The following is a 15,371-nucleotide window of genomic DNA, read 5'->3' as shown; positions in this document are numbered from 1 at the left end:
AGATCAAAATGTGATCCTGTAGATGCCTCGGGCTGACTGGGTCTGAATCAGCTGAAGCTTAGTTTGGCTAAATGAGGGTCCAGTCAGAGGTGAATGAGAGCAGCAAATGCACATGTAGATGCAGAAATTGCTCCATTAATACCAGGCTTCTTTCACCCCTTCAGCCATAGTGCTCACTGAATATTTCTGTTTGTAATACTATCAATAGAAATCTACATGAGGTCAGCTTGTGATTCCAGCCGTCTATCCGAGTTTTTCCACTTTCTGCATTGTTCTGTCAATATTTTAACATTGTATTTGTACAAAGTGGTTGCTGTTTACTGTTTAAGGTTGAACACTTACCAGTGTGTGTGTGTGTGTCAGACTACACACAGAGTACAGTGAGGTCGCACAATGGGGGTGTGAGCAGCTGTTACTATGGTAACCACATGTATGTGCCAGGGGCTGTGCAGACGAGGGCAGAGTGATTGAGAGGCGCCGTTAGACCCAAAGCAAAGAACACCCATCTCTGGGGGTCCAGCATACCTCGCTCACTCCATGAGCCCATGATCTCAAGGTCCTTTGTTTGTAAGAGCGATGTTTACGTGTTCATGCATGACAGAATGATGTTATACCAGTTGTATGCATATTCTCACAGAAACTCAATTATGGCTTTACCTGTGCAGCCATCGATGGGCTCATAAGGGGCCGGAGAGATGTGATGTGGGTCTCAAGTTTTTCTTTTTACCTGCCGTGAAGAGTTCTGGTCCGGGCCATCCCAGCACTTCATTGTCTGTATGCAGTCCAAGTCCATTCAATGTCTCGGTGTGATTTGGGCTCTTATCCTTTTTGTGTGACCTCCAAATGAATTCCACAGTCTGCCACATGTCCACAAGGTGCTCTAACAGAGTGTTTCCATTAAATAAAAAGCAGTCAAATTAATTCATATGGCTGCACTCAATTCTTAACACCAGTCAGCTGCAGTGCACTGGTGGATTTCATTTTGTTGTCCCGGTGCTTTTCCAAAGGTCAGACACCAGAGCACACAAATGGAATTCAGGGAGTTTGTTGCAGAAGTGAACCTGAAATCTTATGTACACCAGGTTTCCTAAGCAGGTCTACGGTCTAAAGCCGATCATCGATTTATCAAGCACGTTATTTGCAGAGGTGAGCTGGGATCACATATTTAGGGATCTTGATGTAAAGACGTGATCCTTATCCTCTCCTCACTTCAGACACACCGGCTCCTGTATCCTTTTAGCTGTATGTGTGTGTTCACATCCAGCGGTCACAGGGCCACAAGGGCATCTGTTCATGTCCAGAGGAATGCATGAGGTCTCCTGACAGCCGCACTCTGCTCTGCGCTCTGGTCTAGAAAAACACTTTAGACGACATGTTGCTGCTGCATATTCACTCTGGACTGTTTCTGTAGGGAGCCTCGGTTTGCTGTAAAGCTTTGTATGGTTCAGTCACAGAGGAAGTCGGAGTGTGTGTGTGTGTTTGTTTGTGTGTGTGGGTTGCGTGCATGTGCAAAGCTCAGTTGTCACAACCCTCATGCTGTTTCAGTGACGTGCTTCAGTGCCACAGCTGCCAGGTGTTAAGCAGGGAAACATTCAACACGTTATATTGAAATGACATCAAGAGGCACAACATGGAATGTAGCTGCAATGTGATCGTTCAGTGATGCAACCTGTTTGAGCAATTGACATTTTTGCACCTGTGAGAAAAGTATCCATATGGTGTGTGTTGTTCCCAAATGATGTCGTTCTAATCTCTGTCAACACACAGGTTCAGTTCTGGTTTTAACAACATACAGACCGTACGCACACACGCACACATACAGTATAAAGACACGTTTGGTGTGTTTGTGTGCATGTTTACATGCCACTGCTCATCTCCTTCGCACAGTGTGTAGTGGACTCAGAACAGCAGGGATGCAGCTCAGCCAGATGGTCGTTCCAGTTGGAGCAGCCTGACATCCATGAAGGGCACCAGCTATGAGTCTGTTTGTGTCTGACATACACAGACATCATTCCACTCCAAAATCAGTGGGAGGGAATTTTCCATGCTCTGCTGCCACACACTGACAATATTGATGAAATGTCAGCATAGTGTAAATGTTGTAATATTCGTAGCTGCTGAGTCTCACTTTGCTTTTATATGCTTCCTGGCTGAGAGGATTGTTATTTACTGCAACCTTGTGTTTAATGTGGAGCCAAAGCACCCCAGAGACTTGGTGGATTATTTAAAAGAACTTTTACTGTGTGGTCAGACAGTTGGTGACATCTTGAGTATATTTGGAAGTTTGTCACAACTACATAACTGTTCTGTATTCAACCAAAGAGGACTGAATTGAAAAGATTCCAGTTTATTTATCATGGGCAAACCTACTTAACACATGAACAACTTTATATTTTGTGACTGTAGGGGTTACGCTATATTGGCAAGGAAGATTACAAATTTGACAACTCAAGTTTGCTCCAAATGTGGGCGTCGGCAACTCTTGTCCAACTCTAAGGTCAACACTAGTGGCTGCCAACAGTTCATATCTGACTCTAACCTTACAACAACACCAGTGCAGGTTCTACTGGACCAATCTGGAGAATTTCCCGTCCTCTAATGCCCCAACGGTGGCGAGGTGCAGTCACACACAGGGTAGACAAGATTCATCTACAGCAGACATCAGAATACTCAAAGAGCAAAAGAGTCATGCCAGCTTTCTGTTTAACACAGTAGTGAGTAATGCATAAATGTGGGGAATTTGTTACAGTGAGGAACAATGAAATCCTATTATATTGTGTATATTAACAATCTAAATCTCAGCTTGTGTCAACAGATCTCTTGTGGTTGTGTCTGAAATGCTGTTACTGTTGCAGCACTGTAACAAGAGGAAGTCGTTCAAGCTTGAAGTATTCAAGTATCCAATCGGGCGAAAGATGAGGAATCGAACACACAGTCTTGTATTCACTGGCTCGGCCCTAACATCTCTCCTCTCGCCCCTCACAGCGGAGCCCCTCCCCCTCATGGACCTGTGCAGAAGAGTCGCTCGACTGGCGCTGGGCAGAGAGCGCATCCATCACATCGACACACTTCCCCTGCCGCTCACGCTCAAGAACTACCTCCAATACCAGTGACCACACACACTCACAGAGAGAGGGCGAGAAGCTGAGGTCACTTTGTTATTACAGTAACCAGCCTCCAAAGTCAGACCTCTACAGAGGAGGAGGACGATGGCATTGACGACGAAGAGATGTTGAAGGTTGGCACTGCAAAGCGGTTTTGTTTACACCATTTGGATGTTGTTCATCTCCCAGTTCAGTTATTTGTTTTCCCGTGGACAGATGACTAGACAAGCTTCCCACTGAGACGAAGGGAGTCAGATCTTACAGAGAATATTGCAATCCAGTCTCACGTACACACTCTGGCCTCGATCGGTGGAATTTGAGTGCATCCCCACGTCCGTTCTGCAGACTCTGAGGACCCTCTTAGAACACGTTTGGATTCATATTTATACAGCATGGCAACCCCTGCAGAGACGCAACAATCCCACAACTAGCCACGTGAGAGAGAAAATCGGAGACACACACACACACACACACACACACACACACACACACACACACACACACACACACACACACACACACACACACACACACACACACACACACACACACACACACACACACACACACACACACACACACACACAAATAAATCCCTCACACGTGCGTTGCTTGGAACAGCTCTATTTTGTTTGTGAGCATGATTTTCTTCTTTGCTTTTCTTCACACGAGAGGATTACACACATATATACAGCATACAGATGTTGTGTGTATGTGTCATGAGGATTTGGATTCACCATTTTCTGCAACAAGAAGACAACTCACTGACAACTAGGCTGCTACAACCCACAGTTTCCACACACACAGTCTCGGTTCCTCCCTGCATTCTCTCTCTCTGTCTCTCACTGTCTGTCCTCCTTTGTCCCTCCTGTTTGATTTCAGCCTCCATTTTGGTGAACTGGTGAAGGGCTACCGCTGCTGTCAGCATTCTGGCTCCTGTAACGCTGATTGAGATTGATCCTTAGGCAAAGTTTAACGCTATAACGCGCCTGTTCCCAGATAATGCTTGAAAAAAAAGCACACGACACCTCCTGTCATACCAAGAGAAGAGTTTTATTTTCTGATTTTCTTTTTTCTTTTTTAAATGCTGCTTTTCTATATTTTTCTTCCACTGTCTTGCCCACACATGGGTTTTTATCCATGATTTACTTTCTGGTCTTATGATGAGACTTTTTAATGTTTTGTGGTCATGAATTTTAAGATTTGCCTGCAGTACAGGAAGTGAGATGAGTGGGACAGGATATTGTGGAGGAATGTGCTGTCATCAGAATCTTTTTAATGTGAATAAACTCGGCTAAACTTGATCTGTGTGTGTGTGTGTGTGTGTGTGTGTGTGTGTGTGTGTGTGTGTGTGTGTGTGTGTGTGTGTGTGTGTGTGTGTGTGTGTGTGTGTGTGTGTGTGTGTGTGTGTGTGTGTGTGTGTGTGTGTGTGTGTGTGTGTGTGTGTGTGTGTGTGTGTGTGTGTGTGTGTGTGTGTGTGTGTGTGTGTGTGTGTGTGTGTGTGTGTGTGTGTGTGTGTGTGTGTGTGAGAGACACTAGTCCAAACTGAGTTCCATTTCATGACTTTATTTCAGTGCTGCAAACATAAATGAATGAATTCTCTTTATCCAACATCTTGCTGTGATGGTAAACACTGTCCCGATGTCAAAGCTTTCATTTCCAGTTTGGTTCCAAGTTGTGATGAGTTTGCTTCTAAACTGGATTCCCCCCTCATCCAAGGCTTTGAAGCCCAGAACAAAGCTGGCTCTGTGATCCAAGTTCACCTCAGTCAGGCTTCTCTGGCACTGCCAACAGAAAACCCATTAATATTTTGCAGCAGAAAGCGTCCAGTGTTGATAATATCATATAATCTGTTGGAGAGACATTTTTTTCCCCTCTGCTTTTAAGTGTCCAGCCAGCAGCACTGACTTCTAATGCACATAAGATGAGACACACCTCCGTTTACCTCTATGATCACTGAAGCAAATCCCTGCTTTAACTGACGCCTCCTCTTCAACATCAACATGAAAGAAAGTGCTGTAATGAAAGTCACTCCAGGACCGGTGAGATGTTTGAGTCTGATGTAAGATCCAGTCTGCATCTGATCCCTAACAGTCACATGTGGCTGCCTCAGCATAAACACGCCGTTCAGCCATACAGTATCGCACACCGCAACCTTGAATCCACTTAAAAGTCAAAGCTGAGGACTTTTTTTTTTTTTTTCCTCCCATCTGTTTGAAAGTAAGTTTGATAATCTGGGTCCATATTTGGTTTACTCCTGCAAAAGGACTTCATTATAATTCCCCTCGCTCGCTCTTCTCTCTGCCTCGCCTCCATCACTTTCCCCTCCGATCAGAACATCTAAATCCTTCTGTGGCTTTACTTTCTTCAAGCTCGTCCTCCATTATGTATCTTTCTCCTCCCGTGCAGTAGATGTGGATGAATGGATGGGCAGAGTGCCATCATTCATAGAGGGGGAATATTGTCTAAGTTCACATTTCTTATCTCCCCTCAGATTCTTCTCTCACCTCCTTGTGGAATTGTTTGTCATAGTCACATTATGATGCGACTCTTCCATGTTGATTTCCAATCTACTTGGTGCCGTCATCTGTCCTGTAGTTAAGCTGTGTTTGATTTCCGGTTTGTAGTTTGTCATTTGTCATAAACGGATGGAAAAGGATTGATGAAGCTGATCACTTCCTTCATAATCTACAATTTTAATTAACGGTTAATTTAGTTTAAGACAAACCAGTTAATTCTCATGTTTTATTGCAGATTATTGCACACTAAACCTTTGCGCATTTGTGGCTGCAGCAAAATCCTTAACTTGACTTTCCATCACACAGTGTACTTATATAATCTTATATATGTTAGACAGCAGCATCCTTGGATCACCTCAGACACCCCTTAAATGCTTCCTTAACTTTGCGTGCCTTGTCTCAAACACTGGGCTGATAACAGGAAAGTAGAGAGTAAATGAACAATAGATGAGAGGAGAAGTGCATGATGGGTAGGGTGGCAGATTGGCAGACGGGTGGAGAAACACAACAAGGTGTTTGAACGAAGGGTTTATTTTTTAGTCCAGGGTTTATTTTTTTATCGCCTGAGTGAAGATTGCGCAATGTCCCAGACAGTTTGATGACATGATGAGTGAGATGATGAATGCAGGGCTGCAGCCTCCGAGAGGAGAAAGGATAAAAATAGAGGCAGGAACATCAACGTCAGCCTTGGCTTCCTATGTAAACAGCAGTGATCATGAGCGTAAACGGTCCCATCACAGTGTCACCATCTTCATTTAGGAGGAAGTATGAGTCATAACTTTGTCTCACACAGACACACACACACACACACAGCAGTGCGCCTCAGTGTGATGTCCAATCCTGATATTGTACTTTTTCTTATCTGCCTTTAAGACTTTGTTTTTGCCTGCAAATCCCTGAATCTTTCACTTCCCGCCCCCCCCCCTACATACTTTTTGTTGAAGGTAAATAGGAGAATTGGCTCTAACAAGTATGGAGAGTGTTTGTTGTGGAGGGTGCTTGTTAGTATTTCAGATGGTTTCAGCCCGACCTCCTGCCGACTGTCTCAACCTTTCCAAATGTCACCCGCTGCCTATTAGGCAGAAACAAACCATGTTACTGCAAGGGAGCATCTAAAATTAGTTAGTATAAAATATCCATAGACACACACACGCACACACACCCTCTCAATCAATCTGAGACACACACAAACACCTAGGTAATAATCGGCCGAAGACTACAGGTGATGCAACATGTATTAAATCCCTCATTGCCAAATGTGCAAATGTTAACTAGTGCACACACACGCACACACACACACACAGACGCCACTGTCTCTTCTTTTGCATTTATGACCATATCCAAACACAACCGTTTTTTGTTACAATGTTATTTCTGCTTTCTTCTTGTTTCCTTAACGCAGAGGCCTTGTCGCCATTAAACCTCAGGCAGGATTTGGGGGTCATGTCCTTAAGCACAATCATTATTGCTTTTATGGCCTCGCTGCAATAAAAAAAACAATGCAACAGACAACTCAACACTCCCAGGTGACGGCTTGTTTGCAGAAGACTGACACAATGTTATTATTTTACAGGTTACTGGAGGTTAACGGCTGCATTTGGGTCTGACGCAGAGATATTAAAGTATAAGATAGTAGGAAGTATGTGAGGTAAAGGCCTACAGAAATGCTTCACACACAAACACACACACACACACACGCACACACACACACACGGGTCCTCAACTCCCCTGACAGCTTAGTCTTTGAATAGTTCTTGTCACGTGTGAACATGTAACACACTTACTTACACACAAACACACAAAGTAAAGCTAGAACACAATGCCTCAAATGGCTTGTTTTCACTCAGTGTGTGCAGTGGGGGCAACAAGGGAGAGTAGAAGTGGATCAATGTGTCTCTACTGATTGCTAAGGTTTCAAATAAGCACATAGAAATAAAGAATTCAGAGAAATCCATGGTATAATTTCAAACTGTAAATTGGACCACCTCACGGGATTTGCTGTATTGCTGCTGCCACCTGTTGGTCAAATGCAGGTAATGCAGCAACTGCAATAGAATCTGAGCAGAGTGGGCCTTCAACACAAAAAGAGCCTGGTGGGTGTGTGTGTGTGAGAGAGTGTATAAGAGAGAAGAGGTGGAGTAGTTTTATTTTTGAAAGTTTTTGCAAGCAAACTCAAATCCACTTTAATAACCATTGATTAGCTTCACTATAAACAGCTGCCTTTTAATTAGAACAAAGTGGATTAGTGTGTCCTTGAGAGTGAAGTAATATGGCAGCGCTGGCCAGTGGAGTGTGAGGTGCTGTAATTGTCTTGACGGCGTTAAGCCTGCAGGTCACACTGGACTTGTAATCCTGAGTCTGGGGTGATTATAGGGAGGATTTACTGTGCTTGCCAATTGTAAATACCCGCTGATTTCTGCTGCCAAACATTTTGGAGGAGAGGATATGAGAGAGAGAGACTGGACTGGACTTGACTTGACTGAACTTTTCCAGCCATGATTTGGTTGAATGTATGATAAAATATGAGTACAGGCATCTGAAAATGTGGTATAATCGTCATCATCTTCGTCAAGTACTTGCATGTTTTGTTTTGAAACCTCTTACTTTCCGTGAGAATTCAGCCCTAACATTTATCCTGTGGAAGATCTGTGTGGCCTCCAAATCCAGCTTGAGCGACATGTATTCATCTTTCTGGTGTATTATTATACTGAATAATGTGACCACAGGTCTCAGCAGAGGGTTCAGTTGATGATGAAGAAACTTATTTACCCCCAAAATCCTCCCAGGTTGGATCAACAAGCCCTGAAGGTGAATTGGAGAAGCTGATGTGATCTCCTGAGCGTATTTGTGTGGAAACATTGTTTATATCTGTCTAAGCCAAATATGATTGTGTCTCTCCGAAGCGGTTTTCCTTTTCCTCTCGTTTTCCTGGAAAGTGAACTGGAGTGGCGTTGTTTCAGAGGCATATTTGGTGAGTGAGATTATAAACTCTCTCACCGCATGTTGGCTGTTGCGCCTCACACAGCCCTTGGAGCTCGCTGCCTCCTGTGGATTTCTGTGGATGGTGGGTTTCTTGCAGTGATTCAGCCTCTTTCCCTGCTCTCCACACGGGCCCTTGAGCCCCGCGGTGGAGTCTTGCAGCAGCAGGGACGGTCCTGAATGCTCCTCCAGAGGTGAATGTAAACGCAGACACACTGCACTTTGCTTCCTGTTTGAACTTTACCACCACCTGCTACCACTTTAAAATATCAAACAGTGAGTACAAAGCAATTTCATTTCCTTTACTGGTCCATTGTCTTTGTTTACGCCCCTGCCCCTGCCCTCAAATCTTTTTCTTTTCCAAATGAAATACTATGAGGCTTAGTCCGTCTCAATTTAATTATGAAAATCAAACGCTGCCTAAAGCCTTGGATTCTCTCAGCTGCCTTTGTTTCTTACTCATCACAGCTGCTTTTGTTTCTCCTCTTGTCACTGTTCACTCTTATTTTCAAGGTTCTGGTTACACTCCACATTTATTCACTTTCATGGAGTGTAAAGAAAAAGCCACAGATAAGAATATTAACAATGGAGATAAAGCCACAGCACTTTAAATGCATGTTTAAATCTGTATATGATATTGATATATATGGAATCGAGTTTTCATGCAGGTTTCAAGTCCGTGCAATCCAACAAATCCAACATGAATCCATAATAAAACATCTCTCACTGTGATTCCCACTTTGAGACGGCTGTAAGCACGATAGCAGCCTCTGACTAAAGGTTTTACTGTTAAGACTCAGCTGTGATACTCAATCCTCTAGATGTAGACATTGTGCTGATTATGGACTGGAGTGTGTCCAGTACGAGGGAGTTATATACTGCATTTACCATTAACCCTTGTATTATGTTAAGGGCGTATTTGACCCATTTCAGTTTTTATGTTGATCAAAGTACTGGTTATCTTTTCTTTTTCTTCGTGAAGGTTTGTGACTTTTCCTCATCTGGGGTAATGAACTGGTGTGTAAAATCTGGAGACTTTTAAGTGTAGCGTTAGGTCTGTGCAGAGTTTGGTTACAAAGATGATGTTTGCGGTCATTTTGACCCGGACACTTTAATGTGGGTAAGTAGCTGTTCAGATCCAAAACAAATTACCCAATTATTTATATTTTGACTGAGTCTGGGTCCAAGGGACCCAGGTGTGTGGAGGGGAGGAACTTTCTCTCCCTTGTCTCCCTTGAACTTTCTCTCCTTGTCACCTCTTTGACAAACACACCAAAAATTAGCTCCAGACGGTTTACAGCTGAGGAAGCTGTTAACTGGGATAGTGATGCAGAGGAAGGAGTTCAGAGACAGAGGATCTTTCAGAGACCGAGGTCAATGTTATTGATGATCCAGATTATCAATTTTCCTACGATGAGGAGGATTCAGAGGACCACTCTGCCGTTGTCTCTCCTTCAGATGAAAATCAAGGAATGCAGCAATCATCATCCACAAAGGGGACATGGGCATCTAAAGATAATATAATAATAATAATGTAATATAAAATGGTCAAAATCACCACAACAAAGCCAAGGCAGACTGTCATCTTCCAACGTCATCAAAATGACTCCTGGTCCTACAAGATTTGCTGTCACACAAGTTGATGATATACAATCAGCATTTCAGCTCTTCATATCCCCACCAATAGAGAGGATTATACTGGACATGACTGACTTGGGGGGGAGGCGTGTATTTCAAGAGAAATGGAAGCCACTGGATCAGACTGACTTGCATGCTTACGTTTGAATTCTGGTTTTAGCTGGAGTGTACAGATCAAAGGGAGAAGCAACTTACATCTGCAGAAAACACACAGTTACATTGTGTCCATCATGTGAAGAACATTGAAAATGTTGAACATTGAAAATCTGAGAAAATTGGGGCAAGTTAAATTTTAAAAAACATGTTCGTGAAGAGGGAAAAACTTTAACTTCATAGTTCTTAAATTTAGTGTTGGAATTAAAAAAATATTGTCTCTTTTCTCAATGTTTATATTATCTAAAACAAAGTTGTTATTGGTTTAACCTGTTTTTTTTGACTGTTTTGAGTGGATTTACACAGTACGGTCAAAATGACTCGCAACATAATCAATATGATTTTTTTTCAACATAATACAAGGGTTAAAAAAAAAAGAACATTTATCCTGGACTTTTCATGAAATAACAATGCAAAGTAGCTATTGTGTTACAGTCTACTGAAACATTTTTAAAATCTTTCTTTCATGATCTATACCAGGGGTCGCCAACACGTCGTTAGCAAGCTACCAGTCGCTTGCAAGCTACCAGTCGCTCGAAAGCCTTTCCGAGTCGCTCGCCGAAAGGTTCAAAGAATACGTACATTTCACAGCACATCGTCACTTGGTAATGCTGTTTAAATTTCTATCCAATTAAATTCAAATCCCGCTTCCTTTGTCACAAAACGATTATAAGCCAATCAGTCAGTCCAACAAATGACGCTGCTGTCATGTTTGGTTTACGTGACACCGTAACATCTGGCCAGCAAGCACACGCCGGATTTGCCAATGACCGCCCCGAAAACAGCCCTCCAAGGTTAAAAGGTTGGAGATCCCTGATTTAGAGACATGTAGTTGTTTAGTAGAAGCTGAGTTAAAAAAGCATATATTCAGACGAGAGACCAACAATTTGGTCCATGGTTACACTGTCGTTTGTTGAAAATTGGACCAAAAATTTAATTTTCCCCAAACTTACAGAAAATGATCCTCGTGTCCTGCCGCTGCTGATTTTGAAGATTTTAGAGCTCTAGCTCTTAAATTGACCGAGATACGGGCTTCTGAAAGAGACCAACAATTTGGTCCATGGTTACACAGTTTTTCTTTGAAAATTGGACCAAATATTGAATTTTCCCCAAACTTACAGAAAATGATCCTTGTGTCATGCCACTGCTGATTTTGAAGATTTTAGAGCTCTAGCTCTTAAATTGACCGAGATACGGGCTTTTGAAAGAGACCAACAATTTGGTCCATGGTTACACTGTTTTTCTCTGAAAATTGGACCAAAAATTGAATTTTCCCCAAACTTACAGAAAATGATCCTCGTGTCCTGCCGCTGCTGATTTTGAAGATTTTAGAGCTCTAGCTCTTAAATTGACCGAGATACGGGCTTTTGATCAATCTGAGAATATTGAAAAAATCATGAAAACATAGACCCCGCGGTCATTGTTTTGTAAAACTAGAGAAAACCTTAAAAGCCCATATCTTGGACAAGGAGTAAGCTAGAGTGTTAACATTGCAGACACAGCCTCCAGGCTGCATTGGCATCAATTTGTGTGAATTTGGAGCAAATGTTAGAATATTGTGAAAATCATGAAAACGTTGACCCCCGCGGTCATCGTTTTGTAAAACTAGAAAAAACCTTAAATGCCCATATCTTGGACAAGGAAGGCACAAGATTGTTAACATTTCAGACACAGCCTCCAGGCTGAATTGGCATCAATCTGTGTGAATTTGGAGCAAATCTGAGAAAATCATGAAGACTTTGACCCCGCATCTTCGTTTTGTAAAACTAGAGAAAACCTCAAAAGCCCATATCTTGGAAAAGGAAGGAGATACAAAGTTGACATTTCAGACACAGCCTCCAGGCTGCGTTGGCACCAATTTGTGTGAATTTGGGGCAAATGTGAGAAAATTGACAAAATCCTGAAAATATTAACCCCGCAGTCATTGTTTTTTAAAACTAGGGAAGCCGTAAGCAGTAATTAAATATTATATGTTACAGTGTTCAAATAATCATACAGTGAAGGGATTATACAGTGAGTATAAGAATATGTCAAGCACTATAAAAAACAGACTTAAGACAGATTTTCATTATAATATACATAAGCAGTTGAATGGTGCTTCAGGAATCATATTGTGGGGTCATTTCAAGTAGATCTACCGTAAAATATAATTTAAAGATAAGTTGGTTCCTAGGTGTTCCTAATAATGGAAGTGAACATTCCAACGACCCCTCTAAGGATCACCAAACTCAGGGCAGCCACCCAGTCACAACTCCAGCTGGACCCCCTCACAGAAACTCTGGAGGAGACCCCAACACGAAGGCCCACTCGGCATATTGACACATTGAGGAAAATGGTTGATTTGGCCCTCTCAGTGAGCAAAAAATGGCTCATCATGGGATACTCCAGTTTAGCCAAAATACCACCATACACTATCAATGGCCTACAAATTGATAGTTACCCGTGGGCCAGATTATTATCCCTTACCCCATTATCTCTAGAGCTACGCTGTCCTCCACAGTCGAAAAAGTGAGCCTCTCATTTGGGATCAATAGTTGCTCACAGCACACAGGGGTCACTGCAATAAAACAAATGCAAGCAGCACTCAGAACTGCAAAGAATACATTTCTCTCTGCAGGAATATGGGTTTCCTGTAAGAGAACAAAATAAAAAAAACTGTTAATCCACCTGCACACAAACATTATTAGGAGTATTAAGGAAATCCCAGCACTACCCAGATCCAAATTTGCCACTGGCACATGTGCACTGGACCAAAGACACAGCATCTGCAATGCTGAAACATTGGTGCAATTATGTAAAATACTGCAAATACACAGCCTGCACAGAATAGGAGCAAAAATGCAAAAATGTAATGAATTTGAACAAAAACTTTATACTTACCTCTCAACAGCTCTACCAGGGTGTCATATTAATTCCTGACCAGGGGATGGATGCTTAAAAAACTAAAAATGCAAGGTAGATTATTATGATAACAATTATTATCATTATTTTAATTATTTTGAAAATGATGAAACCTCTACCCCTCCTCCATTAAAGCCCTGGATAAACAGAGAGGTTCGCCTTCTGCTCAAAGCCAGAGATGCAGCCTTCATGTCTGGAGACCAGGCGGCCTACAGCTTAGCAAGGGCCAACCTGAGACGGGGAATCTCAAATGCCAAACATGGCTACAAACTGAAGGTTGAAGAGCACTTCAACTCCTCTGACCTCATGCATGTGGCAAGGCATATAGTCACTCACCAGCTACAAACCACCCAACACTGAGCCCCCTACCAGCTCCACCTCCCTCCCCGACGAGCTGAACCACTTCTACGCTCGCTTTGACCGGGAAAACAGGGAAGTGATGTCCAAGGCAGATCTACCTCTCAACGATCTGCCTCTCACACTCTCCACCTCAGAGGTCTGTTCCATCCTGAGCAAGGTGAACGCCCGGAAGGCAGCTGGCCCCACTGGAATACCTGGGCGCGTGCTCAAAGCCTGTGCAGAGCAGCTGGCCGGGGTCTTTGCGGACATTTTCAACATGGCCCTGGCCCAAGCAGTTGTTCCCACGACCTTCAAGAGGCCTGATCAGAGGCGACGATGAGACGGCCTACAGGGAGGAAGTACGGCACTGACTACGTGGTGTACTGATAAAAACCTAGCACTCAACACCAAGAAAACCAAGGAGATCATCTTGGAGTTCAGGCGGGCTGGGAGCCATGCACACACCCCCATCTCTATCAACGGAGCTGCAGTGCAGCGTGTGTCCATCTTCAAGTCCCTTGGCATCCACACCTGGTCCATAAACTCCTCCACCCTGGTTAAAAAGGTTTAACAGCTCCTCTACTTTATTCAGAGCCTTAAGAAAGCTCACCTTTGTAGGATCCTGGTGAACTTCTACCGCTGTACCATTAAGAGCATTCTCACAAACTGTATCACAGTGTGGTATGGCAACTGCTCCGCATCAGACCGGAAAGCACTCCAGCGGGTGGTGAAAATTGCCCAAAGGATCACTGGTACACAGCTGGAAAGCATCAGAATATTCACCATTAAGCACCCCATTAAGCAACCCAGTGATATTAAAGATAAATGTGATTTTGTGGAAAAAATTAAATCTATAATCCCCAACCAAGCTATACTGTTCACAATGAGCACAGATAACTTATACACAAATATTGATATTAAAGATGGCATACAGGCCATATTTATTAAATATCAAGATAAAAACAGTCCAGACAAAGAAGTACTTCAACTCAATTTAAAAATAGGGTAAGAAATTTGCCTTGGCATAAGCGAGCATCTTTATGGCCGAATGGGAGGCTTCTGCACTGGCCTCATGCCAGAGGAAGCCTCCCCATTCCTTTGGATATCTGGACGACATATGGGGCATTTGGAATTATTCAGAGGAAGATTTCATACTATTGTTGACCACCCTTAACACACACGACAAATCTATTACATTAAAATCTTGCATTAAGCATGAGAGTGAATTTTCTAGGCACCACCACATCCAAATGGCCAAATTTCATAGACCAACAAAAGAATTGGATATAAAAGTCTTCGTTAGGGAGACACACACACACACCCTGCTAGACAAGACCAGTTTCCATCCCAAACACACTTATGTTGGACTGGTCAAATCACAGCTGCTGCGGTTCCACAGACACACAGAGTGATTGCAGTATTCAAGAAGAATCCGAACCTTCAAAATGTATGAAACAGAGCCACAAGAAAACCAACACAAGAAAACAATCGGGAGCACATTTACAAAACATTTTAAGTGGATAAAAGGCACACACACACACACACACACACACACACACACACACACACACACACACACACACACACAGGAAATACACAGAACATGCAATTATTCAATAGCCTGTGTATTTGAAAACCTGAAAACAATGCGACATACACTATGTGGGGGGAGCTGGAAACCCTGTCTCTGTCAGACTCTGTAGTTCCACAGACGAAAGGAGATGAGGACTCCATTAGT

The 15,371-nt window shown here is 42.9% G+C and overlaps 1 protein-coding gene across 5 annotated transcripts in view; it reads left to right on the top strand.

Annotated features, from left to right (window-relative positions):
• LOC142995549 (SPRY domain-containing SOCS box protein 4-like) overlaps positions 1 to 3,697 on the top strand; it is a 28,869-nt gene extending 25,172 nt beyond the window's left edge. For all 5 annotated transcript variants that reach the window (XM_076146652.1, XM_076146654.1, XM_076146634.1 and 2 more), the window contains one exon: positions 2,986 to 3,697. In XM_076146652.1, coding sequence (XP_076002767.1) covers positions 2,986 to 3,113 — 128 coding nt within the window. In that variant the 3' untranslated portion in view covers positions 3,114 to 3,697. The remainder of the gene's footprint in view (positions 1 to 2,985) is intronic.
• The last annotated feature ends 11,674 nt before the right edge of the window (positions 3,698 to 15,371 follow it).

Source organism: Genypterus blacodes, unplaced genomic scaffold, assembly GCF_046128005.1.
Source record: "Genypterus blacodes isolate CSIRO-AG114 ecotype Tasmania unplaced genomic scaffold, CSIRO-AGI_Gbla_v1 ptg000003l_1, whole genome shotgun sequence".
NCBI classification, from domain to species: domain Eukaryota; kingdom Metazoa; phylum Chordata; class Actinopteri; order Ophidiiformes; family Ophidiidae; genus Genypterus; species Genypterus blacodes.
Note: the sequence above shows the minus strand (reverse complement) of the source record. Positions and strands in the feature narration are given on the sequence as shown.